General features: G+C 41.0%; 3 protein-coding genes across 11 annotated transcripts in view; all 3 read right to left on the minus strand.

Annotated features, from left to right (window-relative positions):
- Positions 1-282: 282 nt before the first annotated feature.
- On the minus strand, positions 283-8,439 carry LOC310804258 (butyrophilin subfamily 3 member A2-like). 3 transcript variants are annotated; one of them, XM_083669419.1, is made up of 12 exons: positions 8,301-8,429; positions 6,471-6,821; positions 5,970-6,248; positions 5,132-5,251; positions 4,637-4,666; positions 4,507-4,542; positions 3,941-3,985; positions 3,661-3,684; positions 3,388-3,408; positions 3,105-3,134; positions 2,961-2,987; positions 283-2,165 (listed from the first exon to the last, which is right to left on the minus strand). In XM_083669419.1, exons 1-12 carry the CDS (start codon positions 8,365-8,367, stop codon positions 1,639-1,641), a joined length of 1,557 nt encoding a protein of 518 aa, XP_083525545.1. In that variant the 5' UTR covers positions 8,368-8,429; the 3' UTR covers positions 283-1,638. The 3 variants fall into 3 exon arrangements, with proteins under 3 accessions (XP_083525545.1, XP_083525546.1, XP_083525547.1); XM_083669420.1 differs by having other exon boundaries at positions 284-2,165; positions 8,415-8,439; XM_083669421.1 differs by lacking the exon at positions 5,970-6,248 and having other exon boundaries at positions 284-2,165.
- Positions 8,440-9,371: 932 nt separating this feature from the next.
- Positions 9,372-10,268, minus strand: LOC310804715 (cysteinyl leukotriene receptor 2-like; the record flags this gene model as incomplete). Its single annotated transcript, XM_083670033.1, has 1 exon — positions 9,372-10,268. One exon carries the CDS (start codon positions 10,266-10,268, stop codon positions 9,372-9,374), a length of 897 nt encoding a protein of 298 aa, XP_083526159.1.
- Positions 10,269-17,092: 6,824 nt separating this feature from the next.
- The window catches only part of ulk1b (unc-51 like autophagy activating kinase 1), a 23,056-nt gene continuing 18,165 nt past the window's right edge, over positions 17,093-21,983 (minus strand). For all 7 annotated transcript variants that reach the window (XM_083670294.1, XM_083670297.1, XM_083670292.1 and 4 more), the window contains 5 exons: positions 21,792-21,983; positions 21,455-21,573; positions 21,145-21,302; positions 20,715-20,850; positions 17,093-20,346 (listed from right to left, as the gene is read on the minus strand). The exon at positions 21,792-21,983 is cut by the window's right edge and continues 29 nt beyond it. In XM_083670294.1, the coding sequence (XP_083526420.1) occupies positions 20,291-20,346; positions 20,715-20,850; positions 21,145-21,302; positions 21,455-21,573; positions 21,792-21,983 (661 nt within the window). In that variant the 3' untranslated portion in view covers positions 17,093-20,290. The remainder of the gene's footprint in view (positions 20,347-20,714; positions 20,851-21,144; positions 21,303-21,454; positions 21,574-21,791) is intronic.

The raw sequence follows: 21,983 nt of genomic DNA on the forward strand, positions 1-21,983 counted from the left end.
GTTGAGTGGTAGAGTTGATGGTTAACCGGGAGTTTTTGGAGTTAAAAAAAGCATAATACTTTAAAAAGTTTAATAGGTATCAGAAAGCTTTTATCAGGGTTAATGAAGATGTTCTGGGTAGCTGAACGAAAGTAGATGAGAGAGGGGAGGTACAGAAAGAGAGGTATATCTGTCATACATTGGATGATGATTTAGGCTTTGTGTTGCGTTTGTGTGCCGTTGCATGTGGCCATGCTGGCCAATGGGAAAAGCCACATGATTGGCCACATGATTGGCCGCTCAGGCAGGTGCAGTCATCACAAAATCAAATTAAATTAAATACAATTGTATTTGTCATGCACATCGTATACGGCCGTAACTGATATGGGAATCTTGATCCTCGTTCAACAACAACCAACAAATCAACAATACAGTATAGTAATAATAAAACAGTGACAGTGATTACGTTCTACATACACTACGAATTGGATGTAGCCTTGTTCGTTTGGGATTCTTTTTTTTTTCCAACAATATGTTTATTGAGTTTTTACATTTTATGAAAGTTATAAAAACCAATATAAAAAATACAATCACACCTAAAATACCAAAAATACAAACATGTATGCAGATTTACAAATCACCAGTATTATAATAATATAATAATATATTATATATATAATAATATATATAATAATACATATAATAATATGAATATATACAGTAGGGGAAATAATTATTTGATCCCCTGCTGATTTTGTTAGTTTGCCCGATTACAAAGAAATGAGCGGTCTATAATTTTTATGGTACTTTTATTTTAACAAATAGAAACAGAATATCAACAAAGAAGTCCAGAAAAAACACATAACTTTGGTAGAGTATTCAATTTCAGTATATTAATTCTACCTATCTTAGAGATAGGAAGTGATGACCATCTGTCAATTGACTCACAAATAGATGCTATAATAGGGTTATAATTAGCTTGTACCACTTCTTCTAACCTATGAGTTATTTGTATTCCCAAATAGGTAAAACTGTCAACCGATTTAAAGTGGCCAACATGCTCGGGTGGGCTATCTCTCTCCCCCGAATTAAGCATCAAGATGGATGATTTGCCGCTATTAACTTTGTACCCAGAAATATTGCCAAATCTTTTAATGAGATCCATAATAGCTGGAACTGATTCTCCAAGATTTTTAAGAAAAAGGATTACATCGTCTGCATAGAGAGCAATGCGATGTTCAAGTTGACCTATCCATATGCCCGAAATCAGTGTATGGTTTCTTACTGCAATTGCTAAGGGCTCAATTGCCATAATAAATAAGAGAGGTGATAATGAACAACCCTGTCTGCATCCTCTATTGATTTTAATTGGCTCGGATAGATTGTTGTTAGTAACAATTTCTGCATATGGTTCTTTATATAATAATTTCACCCAATTACAAACCTTTTCTCCAAGTCCAAACCGTTTGAGAAGCTCAAATAGGTATTTCCATTCCACCCTGTCAAAAGCTTTCTACGCATCTAGTGACAGAAAAGCTGTATCTGGTATCTCTCTCTGGGCATGTAAGATGTTTAAAACCCTTCTTACGTTATGAAAACCCTGACGACCCACAATGAACCCATTTTGGTCTCCATCTATAATGCCTGGTAAAATGATCTCTAATCTTTTTGTTGGACATCTACAGGAACAATCACCATCTTGTAAAGCTCATCTTTGTGGCCCTTAAAAGGCTTAAAACTGAAGAATGGATAGACTTTCTTTTGAAATGGGCATTCTATGTAAGAGAAGATGTGTTCAGCTACTGTGTTGGTAGCATTGTAGAAGGAGACCAGACCCTCTTCATAATCCACAAACACCCCCACCCTCTTCAGCTCCTTGGTCAGTGACAGAGAGATTAAACTGCCAACATGGACAAGTATGTTCCCCTTCACACACCTCAGAGTCCAGGCACCATCTCCAACATTCTCCCTGCCGACAACATTCTCTCTGACAACTCCTAGAATCCAGGCACCTGTTACCTCCACAACAAAGTAACGTTTCCCTGAGGGGAACCCTTCCCTTCCCAGGACGCATGGTGACTTCTTAAACTTCCAGGGATTATTAGCATTATATTTGTATCTCACACATTTGTCTTCCACATGAAGGTGACTGAGATGTCCTGTATCACGGTCCAGAGTGATGTCCACTGTGGAGAATAGAGAGAAATCATTTACTGATGTTGCTGTTTGATGCAAGGAAGTTCAAGTAGATTTTCAACAGAAATTACCACAACTGATTGTCAGTTTTACTCTGCAACTGAGCAACCTGTTATGGTAAACATAGCCGCAGAGAGTAGACTAGGTGACACTTTATTTTACTAGGTACTTTACCTGGTTTATAACTAGTTTATAAACTGCAGTTTATTTGTTCAATAATAATTAGTAAACCATTATCAAACAGTTATAACTCATGAATTGACATTTTTCAATAGCCACTTGGTGCTTGCCAAATAGTGAGCCTACAATTAGGCGCATAGTTTATGCTTTATAAGTGCAATAACTGCACTCTTAAAGGAACTACACATTACATTGTTAAAAATCATAGCTCCCCACCAATGTTTGGTTTGGCTATCATGGTATAACGTATTGATTTATCCTGACCAGTAAGTCCACTTTGTTGTCCAATTGTAGCTTGTTGGAACCGTTGTTTGCGGTTTCCATTCTGCCCCTATTCTTTCCATTGAAGACTGAAGAGGGCATTGCTAGTGCCCAGTGCGGTTCTCAAAACCAAGTGAAATCACATAATTGTCTGTGTCCTTCTACAACATTCTATTTACATCAAAAATAGTGGTTTGGTTCAAGAAATTCAAACCCATCCTTTAATGGTTAAAAAATTATTCATGAACAAGTAAACTGTAGGTTATAAACCATTTATAAATCCTTTATGGTCGACACCTTAATGGAAAGTGTAACCGTGACTTGAACTGTGTAAACTAACTCACCATGGTATTGTTTTATGTCCTCAGACTCTGTAAAGAAACAAAGTGTTGGAATTGACAAAACATATCCTTAAACATAGAATCACAGACATGCACGAACGCACGCACGCACAATCTTATTGAACGATAGATTTGTTTGACACTCACTTGGAACTTTGCACGTGCTGTTCACAAAATCTGTTGAAAAACAACAGAATCCTGTGATGTTTATTCAGTACACTTACTAGTACACTTAACACTTAACAGTACACCCTCAACATACTGTACTGAACTGATATAAGTACTTGAGGAATATAGAATCCTAACAGTGGAACACTGTAGAACACATTGAAACACTGATAGGGATTTGGAATACAGCAAAAACCAGTGTGCACACACAAGCAGACACACACACACACACACACACGTATATGCACACACACATCCTTACCTAATTGTTTCTTGAGGGTATCTGCAGACACAATAAAGCAAATTAGGTTTTATAAAGAACTGAACTTTATGATAATCAATCATTCTGGGCTACAGCTTATTTTATTTTTTAAATGTATTTCTTCTCATTTCTTTCAGTTGAAAGAATCTATGATGTCAACAGAAACAAATCCTAGATCTCAGTCACAAAATCACATCCTCTCCTAAAAGTAATGCTGAATTAGGTTAAAAGGCAAAACTTTTTCTTAATAACACACATACATAAAATACTTACTAAGCTGGGAGACTTGGTCTTTAACTGAAAGAAAAGAAAGTAGATTTTTGTCAGAGGGAGAAAAGCATTTAGAAAAACAGTGGCAGATAGAGTCATGAAAGGTGAAGGGGCATGGCAGCTTTCAATAAGGCCATATCAACAAGTGGCGACACAAGGCTTCCAGTACACTGATGGAGCCGAGGAAAAGCCTCATGCCCCTAGTCATGTGGTCATCCTTAAGACTAAGCATGAAAACATACACACACGCACAATCATACATAGATAGGTAGACACTACTTACAAGCTTCCATGACATGGAGGAGGCGTTGTCTGTCCTTTTGTTTCTCTGTACAATTTATTGCAAAAATCAAATCAAGCAGTACTTGTTTATATAGTTAAACCAAGCAGGACTAGTTTATATAGGTACATCAAGCAAGACTAGTTTATATAGTTAAATCAAGCAGAAATAGTTTATAGGTGTATCATCATAGCAGCGTCCCTCTTGTGACCAATAATGACAATTCTACAGGGGAGGCTGGTGGAGGGAGAAATCGGAGGACGGGCTCATTGTAACACATGGAATGAAATGAGTATTGGTATGAAACGCCACTCTCTGTTCCATTCCATTTATTACAATGAGCCTGTCCCCCCATTTCTACGTCCACCAGTCTCCACAGGTCTCTAACATATGATAACATCTACAGAAGGCAGTGTTGCCTCCTACTTCCTCATCTTGATTAACACAACAGTCACATGACAAATCAGTTTCACTACAGTACATGCAAATGTGATGCAAAGTAGCCATTTTGGGTCAGAATGTTCACCACATGCAATGACAAGAGAGGAGAGGTTGGAGGTCTGACTCACCAGTGGGTTCAGCTGCGAATGGATTCATCAATAAATCTACACAAAGAAAGGCTGAGGTTAGGACCTGCCCGGTCACATCTAGTCCTGTTGCCAGAATGTCAATGACATTGAAGTGAGGGGGCTGACTCACCTCCTTCCAGCTTTTTAAACAAAACTGCAGCTAAAGAGAAAACACACGGATCAGAACCATCACAAACATCTTCCCCCTGTTCACCAGCACTGACTGCATCTCATATGGGCTCCTAATTAGAAGCACTATATAACTCAGTAGAATATTATTTTATATATAATAATATTACTAGACCGGGTCTCCCCATCAGAACATGCCTGCCTAACAGATCTGAGTAGGCATGAATGTCATTATCAGCACAAGGTTTTGCAACATACACACATTTGCCTTGTCTTAAGCTTGTCTGTTAACGACCAAGTAAAATTGCTACAATACACTTGAATATACTGTATTTATGCTAACCTGCTAAGCTGTAGCCTTGGCATTAACATAGGAAGGAAACGCTGGTCTTCTGGTCTCCACAAGATTCCACATGACTTTGGTTCACTGTACCTCCGGTACACTGACACCTCAGATTTGTGTCACTTTGAGAAGATACATTTGAATAACGCTTACCTTCTTTTTTCTCTGTTCTTTTCTTATGGTAGATGTATAATAACACAGAGACCAAGAGAAGTATGATGATGCTGATACAGACAGGGATGATATAGATGTTTGATTTCGGGAATAGATCCTCTGAAACACACATTTAAAAAAAAAGAAGAAAAAATGATACAGTACATAAGACTGGCCAATGTAAGCAGGGAACGAGACAAAGGGAGGCAAGGTTAGAGTGTCCAAACTTAAAGGGCCAATCTGAGATTGGTACATTTTTTTTACTTTTAAAATAATTATATATAGCCATTGATTCTTGAAGGATGTTAACTTATAAATGTCTCATGAGCTTAGATCAACTGTTTTACCCCAAGATATAAGATTAATCTTAAACATAGATTTTAAACAGGATTGAAATCACATTCTAGTCCAGGACTATGCTTAATCTGTGTCAAGTAACCTTGTGTCCCAGGCTATTGCACACAGCGCATTTCGGCCTAGAATAACAACGACTCAAGCCTGGCCTGAGTAAAGTATTTGTCATTATTTGATTTGAGTGATTCACAACACTGTGAGGCATAGCTCTCAATCAGAAATGTGTGGTGTGCAAGCTCTGGGGGGGAAGTGCTATGGGAGATGATTGATGTGATGTAAAGCCAATGGCCAAACAAACAAAAAAAAAAAGATTTAAAAAGCTAAAGGTTGACTCTGCTGTTTGCCTTTTTGTGTGCGTACCCACTCCTGATCTCTGATGCACTTATACTGGTTTGACACACCACCAGTTCTCTCAGGTTTATTCTTTTGAAGTGGAGCCAGAAGCAATTTACAATTTAATTGTAAAAAAATCTCACATTCTCACCAGGGATATTGATCTCTGTCTGTAGTGTGTGGTTGATCAGCAGCTGTTGAACTCTACAGGTGAAGTGGTTGTCACTATTCTGAACAACAGCACTCCTTCTCACACTATAGAGCCCATCAGTGTCCCTGTCTGTCTCTGAAGGATTGGAAGGGAGGACCCTTCCCTCACTGTCCAGCCACAACACCTCAGGTTCAGGGTGCCAGCCTGTAGATTCACACATCAGCTCCAGACCCCAGTCTCTGGGTCCCTTAATGGAGACCACTGGCAGCAGTCCTTGACCTACAACACAATTCAAAGTAGGCAACACAATAGCAACGAAGCTTTGACTGTCCCATCCACCTATAGGGGTGAAATGATTCAGAGCAGTCCCTACAGATGTGAGTGCCAGATTCTATCAAACGGCACTGCTGATGTATAACACACAAGCAAAGATGATTTGACACAGCATTATAAACAAAAGACAAAACATCAATGTTGTTAATGAATGCAGTGTATTCTGACCTTTAACAGAGACTTGAAGTTGATCAGCTTCCTCATACCAGCCTGGTGTCGCAACAGAGCATTTGTATATGCCCTCATCAGAGAGTTGAACTCGGGTCAGCTTTAATGACGTGTTTCCTTTCTGGAGTTCCTCTTTGAACAGAGCTGTTCTTCCTCTGTAGGATGCAATCTGCTCCTCCAATATGTCTTTCTGGTTCTCATACCAATGGACCGTAGCTAAGGGGTCTAGTCTGAACCACTCCACCTTCATACTCACAGCACTAATGTTGGGTTTCAGGTAACAGGGCAGATTGACGTCGTCCCCAGCTAAGACAACCAGCGGACCAGCCGGGCCTTTCACTTGAAATTGAACTAAAGGAAGAGTAAGAGGATGTAACTTGGGTGTACAAAACAACTCTGTCAGAATTATCTGACCTTGCTAGATCCAATTTAGAGAGGCATGCAAATGGGTGATTCATATACTGTACATTAGTATTCCTAGTGAAATGATTCCTTTTGACAAGAGGCTGACATCAAACATCACATGACACGATATTGTAGCAAACTGACAACGTAACGGTTACACGGTAACCATATAGAACTATTACATTTGGCGGGGCCTACCTTGGCTTGGCAAGGGTCATTACAATATTATGATTAACTAAATAGAGTAACGAACATATGATTTAAGCAGTGTTGGGGAGTAGTTACACTACATGTAGTACATATTGGTTTAACTGCATTTTGCAGTAGCTTGGTGGTAGCTAAACTAAATTCAAATCCTAGTAGTTTTTCCTGTATTTAAATACTTTGCCATGTAGTGGTGTAGTAAGCTACTGTCACTACTCACTGCATTTTTTCAAAAGAAAAAAAAAACTAACTATTGTTAACTATTATTTTAGCCCTTGAACTTCAATTTCCCTACTATTTCTTTTCTACTCGGTCACGGCTTTTCACTGTCCTGGCGCCCCGCTGGTGGAATGAGCTTCCCACAACGGTCAGGATTGCAGAGTCACTTCCGATCTTCCGCCGTAGATTGAAAACCCATCTCTTCAAGCAAAAAAAACTAAAAACAACTAGCCTACTGGCATTACGACTGCCAATGGCCCCTGGAGTGAACATTGATTATTTTGTCTTATGATGACTGTTGGATAGATGATTCACTTACTTAAACAAATGTATTTGTTGTACGTCGCTTTGGATAATGGCGTCTGCTAAATGCCATAAATGTAATGTAAATGTTTTCTTACTGCCTCCGGTCTCCCCACTTTGCTCCACCTCACCATTTTTTCTCCCAGTGATTTCAGTCACAGGCTTTCTCTCACATGGACTGGTCATCTTTCATTTACATTTACATTTATGGCATTTAGCACGGCGGAAGATTGGTAGTGACTCTGCAGTGTCGACTGATGGTGGAGACCCTCCAAGAGTGCGGTGCAATAGTCAATGCGGGAGATCACAATGTGTCTCGACCAAGAGTTGAGCTACTTCTCTGGTGAGGAATGGACGTATCCTTCTGATGTTGTAGAGGAAGAATCTACAGGAACGTGCTGTCGCTGTGATGTTCGGCACACAGGATATAATGTTTCAGTAACTGACTGTCATGTGTTGGATAAGGTCGTTTCGATGTAGTGAACTACTTTTTCAAATCAGCTTTAGTTTGACAAACTATATTTCTCTCAATGGTAGATTTAGTGTTGTTCAACTTCTTTTCTTGTAAAGTAAAAAGTAATCTAGTTAAATACATGTTCAGAGTAGCTTCCCCAACACTGGCTATGCCAAAATATTGACAAGTTTATCTCTTACATCGTATATATCGGAGGCCTAAAGCGTCAAATCTAGTGTAATTACCTTCTTGTAGGCTGGCCGTCACATCAAAGAAGAAAACGATCGCACGCAGAAACACCGGCGCTTTCATATTTATTCTCTATGCTTTTTACATAGAGAAATGACATTAATTCCTACCTGTTTTCTGCGTTCACTTTCACTTTTCTTTCTTCTTTCTTCAAAACTGCAACTGCAAACCGCCTACAACGCCGTCGTCTGAGGGGGCGGTGATAAACCGGAGTGAGAGAACGGGAGAACGTGTAGCCTTCGGTATATAGACTTACCGTAACAACTTTTCATCTTCCTCTGTATTTTTATTATTTTTCCATTAAATCACTCTTATTGATGTCTTGTATTGTCATGCTGTCATGCTTAATGCTTGAATAAAGAACAACTCTGCACACCAAGGACAATTTTATTAGATTTACACATAGTATAGTACTAACGACTTGAAATTATGTGTTATCCTCCTACAACCTCTAAACTCCTCTAACTCTATTAATTCTGGAGACCCAAATGACTTTGGGATATCTGAACCTGAACAAACCTTAATGAACCTTTCTATCAGTCTGTACTAGTGATATTTATCCACGTTTGTCCACATATGATCAGAGGAAAGAACAGCAGACATCAGCAATGATGGGAATAATCCTTTATTAGTTTCTCCACACTTTAAAAGCACATTGTAATGGAAATGGTTCTATGAATATACAATATAGCCTAATCACTCGTCAATTATTTAGTTTTACATAGTCACATAATAAATCAGATTCACATCAAATGTTTACATTGACCCCTCCCCCCATCACAAACATAACATCTAAGAATTATCTAGGGAAATAATACATAATCTAACATATATAGGGTCAAATCTATGTTTGTTCTACTTCAGTTACACTCATTTGAAACCAACAGAAGTAGCTGTGAATTGGAATGTGTTTTAAAATAATATGAAATACATTATAAAAGACTGAAAGTATTTGAATCCCTTTAGAAACATAAAAACCTGTAATCGCACTCAAGGTAATTCACTGGATCACAACAAAATCATAGCTTGCAAAGACAACCAATAGAACTGAATCAATGAATGATGATTCATGCCCCCCTCCAACACCTGAGCCAGCCCAGTCTCCCCAGGTTGTCCAGGTAGAGAACAGGCATAACTGCACTTCCTACTGTGGTGGTGAGTATAGTAGGGATGAACACGCTGCAGATGAACACTTTGTCGCTGATGGACATCAGGGTGTGGAAAGAGAGCACCAACATGGGAGGAAGGTAGAAAAAAAATGTCATGACCAGGCTGTTGACGATGATCTGAAGAGCTTTCTTCTTCTGGGGGTGGAGGTCTCGCCCTCCGGGGTCAGATCTCTTCAGAGCCCTGAGGATGAAGAAGTCACAGAGGCTGATGGTCAGGACAGTTACAGCACAGAGGATGATGACGGGAGACGTTATCCACATTCCTGTGATTCTATCCGCACAGAATGTCCCGTAGGTTACCGTGGCAACCCAGACACCAACACACATCAGAACCCTGGAGGTCAGGCCCTTTGTGGTGCGGTACTTGATTGGATGCACCACAGCCAGGTAGCAGTCCAGACAGATACAGGTCATGAGGAGAGGTCTTCCACCCATACTCAGAGCCTGGATGAAAGCGCATATGTTTTCCAGGGTCATGTTGTGCCAAATGAAAGAGTTACATAATCGAAGGGGGACGAAACCCAAGAAGACCAAGTCCATGACTGTGAGGTTTAGCATGAAGACGTCGTTGGGGGTGGTGGGGATGCCTTTCCTGTGTCTCTGTAACAGCTCCCAAAGGATGGTGACACATGCAGGGAACCCAAACAGGAAACAGACGACACTGAGAACAGCCCAGATCATAACACCTACCATCATGTCATCACAAAATCCAAAGTAGTCTGCGTATCCGGAGACAGTGGAGTTAGTGGAGTTTAGAGTTGTATTCTGCAGCTGAGGTTGTATCTTCAGCCACATAGTTGAGATGAGATGCTGATAACAATACAAGATTGTTAATGAATCTGAGAAATTGGAAATAATTATAATAATGGTATTAATCTAACCTATTTAACCAGGAAGTCCCTTGAGATGAAATATGTCTATAAAGTCCACATAAATGAAATTTCTACAATACATCATCAGTTGTCAATAACTGGAAATATTTGAGTGTTAATTATTAGAGTTCCTGCATGAAGTGTATATGTATTATATGTAAACTGAATGTATGTATTATATATTAACTATATTATAGTTCAGCACAACAGGAGAAGCAGACACCGAGCACCTACCTTTCAACCAGAGGAGGGTTTGTGACGAGGTAATATCTCTATGTCTCTCTATAACTTTGAATACGCAGGTGTGACTGTGAAGGCCCCACCCTGACAGTGATGGATCACACTCAGGTGTGACTGGGACCCAAATCAAATCAAATGTTATTGGTCAAGTACATCATATACAAGATAGAGCGCAATTAAATGCTTTAGGGCAAGCAACTCCTCAGCAATGCAACAATCAACAATTAACAGTGCAATGCAATAATAATAATAATAATAATAATAATAGAAAAGAAAAAAAGACAATAACAATCGCAGCAGAAACTCAACAATATGTAAGTGTGTGTGTGTGTGTGTGTGTGTGTGTGTGTGTGTGAGATGCAAATGCGAAAATGTGCAATGTGCTTTGGAGAATGACACTGAACGGGGGGGGGGGGGGGTACTAGAGAGAGTAATAGAGAGAACTGGGCGTGGCTGGGGTGGCTGCGGTCCCTGCCCCACACATCCCAGGACAGACGAGACAGAGACCAACACCAACAGTCCAGCATCAACAGACCAACACCCTCCAACACCTGAGCCAGCCCAGCCTCCTCAGGTTCTCCTTGATATATTGACTGTTGACGAGTTGTATTCTGCAGCTGAGGTTGTATCTTCAGCCACATAGTTGAGGTTGAGATGAGATGCTGATAAGAACAAGATGTTGATGAATCTGAGAAGTCCTGAACGTTCCATGGCAGTTGCAGTAACAAAGGAGCTTACTGAATGTTGGCCTAAATCAACATTCTACCATGTTAACTGGATGAGAGGTTTTGGAGTTGCAAAAAAATGTATAGTTTAACAGGTTTAACAGGTATCAACAAGCTTTTATCAGAGTTCCAGAAGAAACTTTGTGGGCTTACAAAGTGTTATTTTGGTAGTGGAAAAGGTTTAAAGATGTTTTGATTGATAGATAGATTTTCTGGGTAGTTGAAAGAAGTGAGAGTCTTATTATGATAGTGGATAAAGTAAAGGACAGGAAAGGACAGGAAAGTCCAGACCAATCCAGACCGACTCACCCATCACAGTTTAACTTTTATCAGATATCAAGTATTATCAATAGGATATACTAAATAACTAATGATATAACATCAAATGTAACTAATCAGATGACTTGAGGTATATTTATGATGAAACTGATCTGTCTAGCTGTGTAACAAATAAAGTTGAAATGTAATAAATTGGAAAGGGAAAGAGGGAAAGGGAAATTAAATCAAAGTTGAGAGAGGTTTGAGGTTTGGTAAGGAGGAACTGTAAATGTCAAGGGGACCTAGAAGCTTTGCTCACATGAAACAGTTATGCTCAGAGGAGCTCATGAAGGGGCAGGGATATACAAAACTGGTTGTTAGGCGTATTTAATGGGCATTTTCCACAGATCTCCGAGGAGGACGGTTCCCTAAAGAGACCAGGAGGTCTAGCCCTATCGGGGTATCCGCGACCAAAATCCTCCTCTGGAGAGAGTTGAGATTCGGAAAGCCCCCAGTCTGAATTGCTGTTAGTACCAGGAGTGGGCTCACTCTTTGTAGCTGCCTATATTCAGTGGAAGGGATTGCTAGGGGTTGAGTGACCACTTCACTTGGACTGGGAGGTGGGCCATTGTAGATCCTCGGCTGAGGGTACAGTGCTGCTTCGGAGAAACCGGAAATAGAGGATTCAAGAGTATTTCGGTAGCGGCCACTGTCAAAACTGTACGGAGCCTCTCTAAATGTATTCTAAATTAGACAGACTAGGGACAGCCAGAGCGAGACTTATTTTACTTATTTTACTTCAAGAACTATAATGTCTATCAGTATTTGGTTTTATTTTCTTTAACTCTTTGGTAATTCCTTTTACTCCAATCTATTTACTTTCACTTTAATTTCTTTGATTTCTTTGATTTTACTTTAATCACTTTAGTATGACACTTGTTATATTTTGTTAAACTACTTTACTCTGTTACTGTATCATTACAATACTCATATGTATACTTTATTTTACTCAAATTACTATGATTACTTTGAAAAGATTTAATTTATTTTATTTTAGTTCATTTCGATAATTTCCTTAATTCCTTTGATTTCTTTTTTTACCGCTTGGGTTTTTTTAATTACTTTGCATCTTCTATTTTTATATGTTTTTCCTTAAATATTTCTTTTTACTCGGAGATCGGGACTCCCTCGGCTGAGCGTGTGGTGATAGACCAGAATCGCTTTTCCAATATCTTTTCTTTCTTTTTACTTGGAGATCGGGAATCATCGGAGTCCGTCGTCTGATGGGGCGGTGATAAACCGGAGTGAGAGAACGGGAGAACGTGTAGCCTTCGGTATATAGACTTACCGTAACAACTTTTCATCTTCCTCTGTATTTTTTATTATTTTTCCATTAAATCACTCTTATTGATGTCTTGTATTGTCATGCTGTCATGCCTAATGCTTGAATAAAGAACAACTCTGCACACCAAGGACAATTTTATTAGATTTACACATAGTATAGTACTAACCACTTGAAATGATGTGTTATCCTCCTTGCTAAACATAAAAAGTTAGATTACACTGTGCATATTACATCAAAGGATCTGAATGGTTATTCTAGCCACTTTATTGAAATATCCCCTTTGGATGAAATGTCCTCATCTATAGATCTAATTCCTGCAACCATACCAACTGGCACTCTTTTAAGAATAGAGCCGTCGGTTAACAGCAGGGTGAATCTATTCGACAACAGCCTATGATCATCTTCTTGAATCCTAGTAAGGTAAAACCCTTTAGGCAGAGGATTTAACCCTTTAGAAGGAGGGCTGGACCGGGACTCCTGTATAGGGTCTATTCACCGGGAGACAAGTTGAAACGTAAATATTGTGTAGGACAGTACAACCAGGTCCCATAGATGCCCTCTAGTCTAGTGTTTCATATCAGGTCCCATAGATCAGTGACATCATCAGTGACACCTGCGCATTCAAAGCTGGAGAGTTGATAGAGAGACGACGAGAGATCACACACTCTCCTCTGGCTGAAAATTCTGATCTCACAGATTCATCATCATCTTGTTCTCACTTCAACTATGTGGCTGAAGATACAACCTCTAAACTCCACTAACTCTATTAATTCTGGAGACCCAAATGACTTTGGGATATCTGAACCTGAACAAACCTTAATGAACCTTTCTATCAGTCTGTACTAGTGATATTTATCCACGTTTGTCCACATATGATCAGAGGAAAGAACAGCAGACATCAGCAATGATGGGAATAATCCTTTATTAGTTTCTCCACACTTTAAAAGCACATTGTAATGGAAATGGTTCTATGAATATACAATATAGCCTAATCACTCGTCAATTATTTAGTTTTACATAGTCACATGATAAATCAGATTCACATCAAATGTTTATATTGACCCCTCCCTCCCCCATCACAAACATAACATCTAAGAATTATCTAGGGAAATAATACATAATCTAACATATATAGGGTCAAATCTATGTTTGTTCTACTTCAGTTACACTCATTTGAAACCAACAGAAGTAGCTGTGAATTGGAATGTGTTTTAAAATAATATGAAATACATTATAAAAGACTGAAAGTATTTGAATCCCTTTAGAAACATAAAAACCTGTAATCTCACTCAAGGTAATTCACTGGATCACAACAAAATCATAGCTGGCAAAGACAACCAATAGAACTGAATCAATGAATGATGATTCATGCCCCCCTCCAACACCTGAGCCAGCCCAGTCTCCCCAGGTTGTCCAGGTAGAGAACAGGCATAACTGCACTTCCTACTGTGGTGGTGAGTATAGTAGGGATGAACACGCTGCAGATGAACACTTTGTCGTTGATGGACATCAGGGTGTGGAAAGGGAGCACCAACATGGGAGGAAGGTAGGAAAAAAATGTCATGACCAGGCTGTTGACGATGATCTGAAGAGCTTTCTTCTTCTGGGGGTGGAGGTCTCGCCCTCCAGGGTCAGATCTCTTCAGAGCCCTGAGGATGAAGAAGTCACAGAGGCCGATGGTCAGGACAGTTACAGCACAGAGGATGATGACGGGAAGCGCTATCCACATTTCTGTGGCTAGAAACACACTGAATGTCCCGTAGGTTACCGTGACAACCCAGACACCAACACACATCAGAACCCTGGAGGTCAGGCCCTTTGTGGTGCGGTACTTGATTGGATGCACCACAGCCAGGTAGCAGTCCAGACAGATACAGATCATGAGGAGAGGTCTTCCAACCACACTCAGAGCCTGGATGAAAGTGCATATGTTTTTCAGGGTCAGGTTGTACCAAATGAGAAAGTTACATAATTGAAGGGGGATGAAACCCAAGAAGACCAAGTCCATGACTGTGAGGTTTAGCATGAAGACGTTGTTGGGGGTGGTGGGGGTGCCTTTCCTGTGTCTCTGTAACAGCTCCCAAAGGACGGTGACACATGCAGGGAATCCAAACAGGAAACAGACGACACTGAAAACAACCCAGATCATAACACCTACAATCATGTCATCACAAAATCCAAAGTAGTCTGCGTATCCGGAGACAGTGGAGTTAGTGGAGTTTAGAGTTGTATTCTGCAGCTGAGGTTGTATCTTCAGCCACATAGTTGAGATGAGATGCTGATAACAATACAAGATTGTTAATGAATCTGAGAAATCGGAAATAATTATAATAATTGTATTAATCTAACCTATTTAACCAGGAAGTCCCTTGAGATGAAATATGTCTATTTTTTTAGGGTAAAAAGTCCACATAAATGAAATTTCTACAATACATCATCAGTTGTCAATAACTGGAAATATTTGAGTGTTAATTATTAGAGTTCCTGCATGAAGTGTATATGTATTATATGTAAACTGAATGTATGTATTATATATTAACTATATTATAGTTCAGCACAACAGGAGAAGCAGACACCGAGCACCTACCTTTCAACCAGAGGAGGGTTTGTGACGAGGTAATATCTCTATGTCTCTCTATAACTTTGAATACGCAGGTGTGACTGTGAAGGCCCCACCCTGACAGTGATGGATCACACTCAGGTGTGACTGGGACCCAAATCAAATCAAATGTTATTGGTCAAGTACACAATATACAAGATAGAGCGCAATTAAATGCTTTAGGGCAAGCAACTCCTCAGCAATGCAACAATCAACAAATAATAATAATAATAATAATAATAATAATAGAAAAGAAAAAAAGACAATAACAATCGCAGCAGAAACTCAACAATATGTAAGTGTGTGTGTGTGTGTGTTGTGTGTGTGTGTGTGTGTGAGATGCAAATGCAAAAATGTGCAATGTGCTTTGGAGAATGACACTGAACGGGGGGGGGGGGGGTACTAGAGAGAGTAATAGAGAGAACTAGGCGTGGCTGGGGTGGCTGCGGTCCCTGCCCCACACATCCCAGGACAGACGAGACAGAGACCAACACCAACAGTCCAGCATCAACAGACCAACACCCTCCAACACCTGAGCCAGCCCAGCCTCCTCAGGTTCTCCTTGATATATTGACTGTTGACGAGTTGTATTCTGCAGCTGAGGTTGTATCTTCAGCCACATAGTTGAGGTTGAGATGAGATGCTGATAAGAACAAGATGTTGATGAATCTGAGAAGTCCTGAAAGTTCCATGGCAGTTGCAGTAACAAAGGAGCTTACTGAATGTTGGCCTAAATCAACATTCTACCATGTTAACTGGATGAGAGGTTTTGGAGTTGCAAAAAACGTAATAGTTTAACAGGTTTAACAGGTATCAACAAGCTTTTATCAGAGTTCCAGAAGAAACTTTGTGGGCTTACAAAGTGTTATTTTGGTAGTGGAAAAGGTTTAAAGATGTTTTGATTGACAGATAGATCTTCTGGGTAGGTGAAAGAAGTGAGTCTTATTATGATAGTGGATAAAGTCAGAGATCGTTTGGTTGGTTAGTTGGCTGGATAGAATGTTAAATACATAAGATAAATAGATAGACTGAATGAGCCAGGGGTACTTCAGTAGAGATGGTAGAGAGTTGGTAGGTTGAGTGGTTGAGAGTGGTAGAATTGGTTGGTTAACTGCATGAGAGTTTTTGGAGTTACACAAAGCTTAATAGTTTAAAATGTTTAATAGGTATTTCTGATACTTTTATCAGGGTTGATGAAGACTTCCTGGGTAGTTGAAAGAGAGTGAGCTAGGTTGGCTAGGGTGGTTAGATTGGTTGATTGGATGGATGAATGGATAGATGAGAGAGGGGAGGTATAGAAAAATCTAAACAATTAAGAGGTTAATCAGTATGGGTTATACTGAGTGAAGGAGTAGTGATCTATTGAAACATATTTAAAACTTTTCCACTATCAAAATAAGACCTTGCAAGCCCACAAAGTTTCTTCTGGAACTTATTTTTCTAGTTGTTATAGCCCCTACCAGTACATGCACCTGTCATGTCCTCCATACACAGCAACTACATCTCTATGGAATGGCTCACAGTTACTGTGGATGGGGTCACCAGTGAAAAACAAACAAAGCATCAGTTATCTTTTTTATTGGTGTTTCGCCTTTCAAACAAAACAAAAGAAGCAACATCACATATAGACAATGAAGTAGTGTGTACAAACAGTGTCTTTGCGGTTTAACTTTTGACAGACTAATAATAATGATTACAATAGTCTAGAATTGATAGCAGGGAAAGTCAATATTTCTAGCACTTTTCTTTGGAAAGGCGGGTGGTATGGGAATATTCTCTCCATGCTTCATAATATATACATTAAGAGCAATAACTTAATTTACAATCATTATTTACAAGTGATACTGAGAGAGTAAGGTATATACTGCAGAGCAAACATATTCAGGTATGCTGAATGCACACCGCATAAAACCCAAACTAAAAACCTCTTGAGATATACGACTAAACCTTAGTTTTGGTGAGCTCCATTATGGAAAGTGAGTGTATATCTTATAGTGTCTCCAAAGGACTCTCAGCATTGGAGTGCAGAATGTTTTAGACAAGCTTTTACATCATAGGCCTTTTCAATCAAACCCCTTCTTGTAAGATGTCATTCATCTCCTGACTGCTTTGTATAACATTAATGCTGCTTTAGATGCTTACACATCATCATTAGTATGACTGGTAATGATGGGAAAACAAAAAGTGACACATGCATAAGGTTAAAGGTCAGTCGCCATGCCTGCTACCAGCAACTCATATTGAGCGATTCCCACTTGACACAAGGTTAGTAGGATTCCCATTGGGAAAGACGGGATAGGGGTCACTGTCGGACATGATGACATCATTAACCTGGAATGTATAACACAACCTAGACATTGCTACATTACTATAATATGTTGTATGCAAATGCAATTTGTTAAGCAAATTTCTAAGTAAGAGAAAAATAACAAACTTGCTCACTGATGAAAGACAAAGGCAACAAAGGATCTATGGGCAAACCAATGCATCTAGACAACTATCATCACATCCTCCACTCTGTTACCCATGAAGCAACTGACCTCTTGTATTCCAATAGGGCCTGGAGTATTTCCTGACAATGTAATCGGACCAAAAAAAAACTGTAGACGATGAATCTATCAAGTAGGATTCACACTCAAGACTATGCAAGTCAGTTCCATGTCGTGAGGAGGATAAAGGAAATGTGTCCATCCTATGTTTTACACAACACTGTTTCACCGAAAGGCATACATCCTGCACACAAACACGCACAAACTTCTGAGAGCACAATAGGAAGACGTTGCTCCTAACCACTGGTCCGCATTTAAGGTTAAGGTTAGGGACGACAACATGTACCTCCAGCTAAATTATTTCCGGCAAACATCAACAACCAGTCTACTACAATTCAATAACTGTGACTTTTCAAAATCCAACACAAGCATCAGTACTTATTTTGGCTACTCTGAAAGGAAATAATGACATTTGTAAATAGTCAATTCAACAGAAACCAGTTTTTTCAGTGTACAAATTAGCTTTTTCATTTTGTTTTTGTTTTACTCAAAGGCACCTTTCAACGTTTAATATAGCTTATACCATTTCCCTGTCGAGATTGAGACACCAGTTGCACTTCAACATCTGACATTGAATAAACCTAGAACAAAACTGCTTAAAACTACAATAAAAACAATAGAAAATCTATCTATGAAAAACTGAACATAAATGTAAAAGTCTCCCTACTCATCTCTCTGTACAGTACTGATATCATTCCACACAGTGCAACAACACCTATATTCATGATGGGTGTTGGCCTTGCCCCAGTTCTTGCCCTCTCCTGCTCTGGGCTTTAAGCATGGTGTAACATGGGCTGGCTCTCTCCTACCAAGTAGCTGTACATTCAAACCAAACTGATTATAATTGCTGTACTCCAATAAGACAGCTGGTTTGAACTGACCTTCACTAAATCTCATGTGTTTGGTTAGAGGTCAGTGCCAGTAGTTAAATATGGTAAATATTACTTTGTCTGATTGATCCATAAAGTGCTACTTCTGGCCTTCAAATAGCATCATATTATGCTACACACTTAAGTCAATTATATGATGATAATATATCTCAAGAATAGCCTTAAAATGTACATGGAGAGTAGGCCTAAGCAGTTTCAGCTGTTCTTCCAAAATGGCTGCCATAACAAACACTTTGGTCAAAAGAGAAAGCTCAGCTTGGCCCATTTCTATCTGTTGAATATTCTGTTGTCATCTAGACTGCCCAGGTCCAGTGGTACAGACAACATTCCTCACTCTCTTCTTGCTGGTCCAAAAAGTCTCATCTTCTCATGTCCCAAGGGGCAACATTGTCCTTAATATGGCAAACTTTGCGTCAATAAAGTGTCATAGACTGGGATAAATAAAGTGAAAGACTTCTCCAACAGTAGCTTTCCATGGCTCTGTTGCAGGAATTTACATTAGGCCGGGTCTCAAACAATAACCTAAAATCAAACTACTTTCAACAAATGAGCCAATTTCTCCACACACACACGCCACTCAATTGGGTTAATGCTCCTAAACTTGGTTAATTTAAATTCAATCCTTTTGGTTTACCTCATAGCACTCAAAACACAATCAGTTCAATCCATCACAGAAACCAAAAGGAAGCAAAGCAAAAAAACAAACAATGGTAAAAGAGACCTGTTTGATGAGGACGACACCCAGCTCCGCCCGTTGCAGAGCAAGCCGTTTCACTGCAACCACTCTGTCACCACGACCCAAATGTCTAACAAAAAGAGCACTCTCATTCCCCACACTAAGGTCCACACTGAGATTCCTTCAGCAAGTGGTCTCTTGTATAGAGCAATAATTAATGTCTTCAGAGTAGTAAATGAGCATTTGTGATTGCGTAGCGCTGAATTACTGATGGGAATCAGGATCAAATGGTGTGTGTGTGCGTGTGCGTGTGTGTGTGATTGCTCAGGGGATGCAGTGCTGACAGTAGTGCGGGGGGTCAATCCTCCTCACAAGCATCTCCATCTTCCACTGGTGGGCCTGGTGGGCCTGGTGGGCTTGGCGGGACAGTCTCTACCACCACCATGCCAGTCCACTGCCACCGGTCCTGGGTCCATCAGAACACACCCCACCTGGCTGACATCTGCCTGACGATGAAAGTGGGTGGGGTGGGGGTGGGGGTGGGGAGAGGACACTGAATAGGTGAAGAGGAGAGGGGTGGAGGGTCAGGTTGAATAGGGATGGTGGTGTCCTTATGACTGACATCATAGCAGCATCCCAGAGTGCCTTGCTGCAGAGTCCTCCTCATACGCAGAGGCCAGACTGCAGAGCAGTGAGGCGACGTTCAATGCACTCCTTACCTGCAGAGAGAGAGAGGGAGAGGGAGGGAGAGAGTGAGGGAGGGAGGGAGGGAGGGAGAGTGAGAGAGAGAGAGAGTGAGGGAGGGAGGGAGAGTGAGAGGTAAAGAGAGTGAGAGAGAGAGAGAGAGAGTGAGAGAGAGAGAGAGTGAGGGAGGGAGGAAGAGTGAGAGGTAAAGAGAGAGAGAGAGAGAGAGAGAGAGAGAGGGAGGGAGGAAGAGTGAGAGGTAAAGAGAGAGAGAGAGAGGATAGAAAGAAATCACATTATTTATCAAAAAAATAAATAAACAAACTTCCTTCCATGAGGGTGCGGTACCCCCAGCTCTGGATCGGTAAGGGGTCAGAGGTGAAAGGGTTTAAAGGTGACTCACACTTGCTGACACTGAGGATGTCAGCCTGCTCTGTGAGGAGCAGAGAGAGCCCCTCCATTAGCAGCAGGGCCTTGTGGTAGCGAAGGACCGATGCCTCCCCCTGGTGGAACATCTCGTCCAGCGCAGCAGCCTGCACCTGGAGGGGGGAGGAAGGGGGAGACGGGGTCAGCAGTTAGAGGAGACTGTTTCTACTATACTATACAATCCAAGCCAATAACTTTGTTATTCCTGTGAGGGAACATCTTTTGTGGTGTGGTGACAGACGACAAACAAGTGCCATCACTATCACCACCCCGCCTGCCGACGTTACAGCTGGCAAGAAAAAACAATAACAACAAACACAACAAAATCCAACGAGACAGTAAAATAAACCTGTAAAGCGTAACAAGCCTATAAAAGGTCGTGTCGCACGGCGGCGGAGTTCCCTCACCATCTGTACGGTGTGGCTGAACAGCAGCCTCTCGGCGGTGACGGTGTTGATGTGGTACATCAGACGGTGCTTCCTGGTGAAGAAGCGTTCCAGCCGCACGTTGAGGGAGCGGCAGGACGACACGCTGGCCTTGTACAGCTCGTTCAGCCTCTTTACCACTGCACACAGGAGGGTAAAAGGGGAGGGGGGGGAGGGTGTCAAAGGTAAATTGAGCTGGAAGCCGTCATCAATAACCTGTTTGTTGTTTAGCGTTTGGTAAATTAGGACTGTTTCGGTCAGGGTTAGGGTCAGGGTCAGGGTCACGTCGTACCTTGTTTGACGGTAGCGGAGGGGTAGAGCTTGCCCTGTTTCACACCCTCCATGGCTGTGTGTAAGGCAGACGACAGGAGCTCTGCAGTCTTCATGTACAATACCAGCTGCTCTGCGTAGCTGTAACACACACGCACGCGCACGCATATATATATACACACACACACACACACACACACACACACACTCATGAGACTCTCATGGTGACTTTTGGCAAATGGCAAGGTGACAGTCAAAGTGACCGATAAGGTAACAGACTTGCTTATTCAAGCTTAGTCAAGGACTACGATCATCTAAACATTGAACACTGAGCAGCAGGATGGAAAGGACGCTCTCACCTCCACTCGCGGCTCAGTGAGCTGATCTGGTCAGCCACCAGGCTCTGGTGCTGGAGGAGGCTGGGAGGCGAGGTGTCCCCCTGCTCAGGCCCAGCCCACACCCCCACCCCGGCCCCAGCCCCGGCCCCGACCCCGGCCCCCCTGGACCCAGCCACCTCCATCAGGCAGCGGGAAAAGTCCAGGGTGAAACGC

The sequence above is a fragment of the Argentina silus genome (assembly GCF_951799395.1).
Source record: "Argentina silus genome assembly, chromosome: 5".
NCBI lineage: Eukaryota > Metazoa > Chordata > Actinopteri > Argentiniformes > Argentinidae > Argentina > Argentina silus.

Excerpts from the sequence above, each read along its gene's own strand:
- LOC310804258 (XM_083669419.1), bottom strand. The coding sequence starts at position 8,367 with ATGAAAGCGCCGGTGTTTCTGCGTGCGATCGTTTTCTTCTTTGATGTG. Across the intron at positions 5,252-5,969 it reads GACAGAGATCAATATCCCTG|AGGATCTATTCCCGAAATCA; the intron begins GTGAGAATGTGA and ends TGTGTGTTTCAG. Across the intron at positions 4,667-5,131 it reads AAGAACAGAGAAAAAAGAAG|CTGCAGTTTTGTTTAAAAAG; the intron begins GTAAGCGTTATT and ends TTTTCTCTTTAG.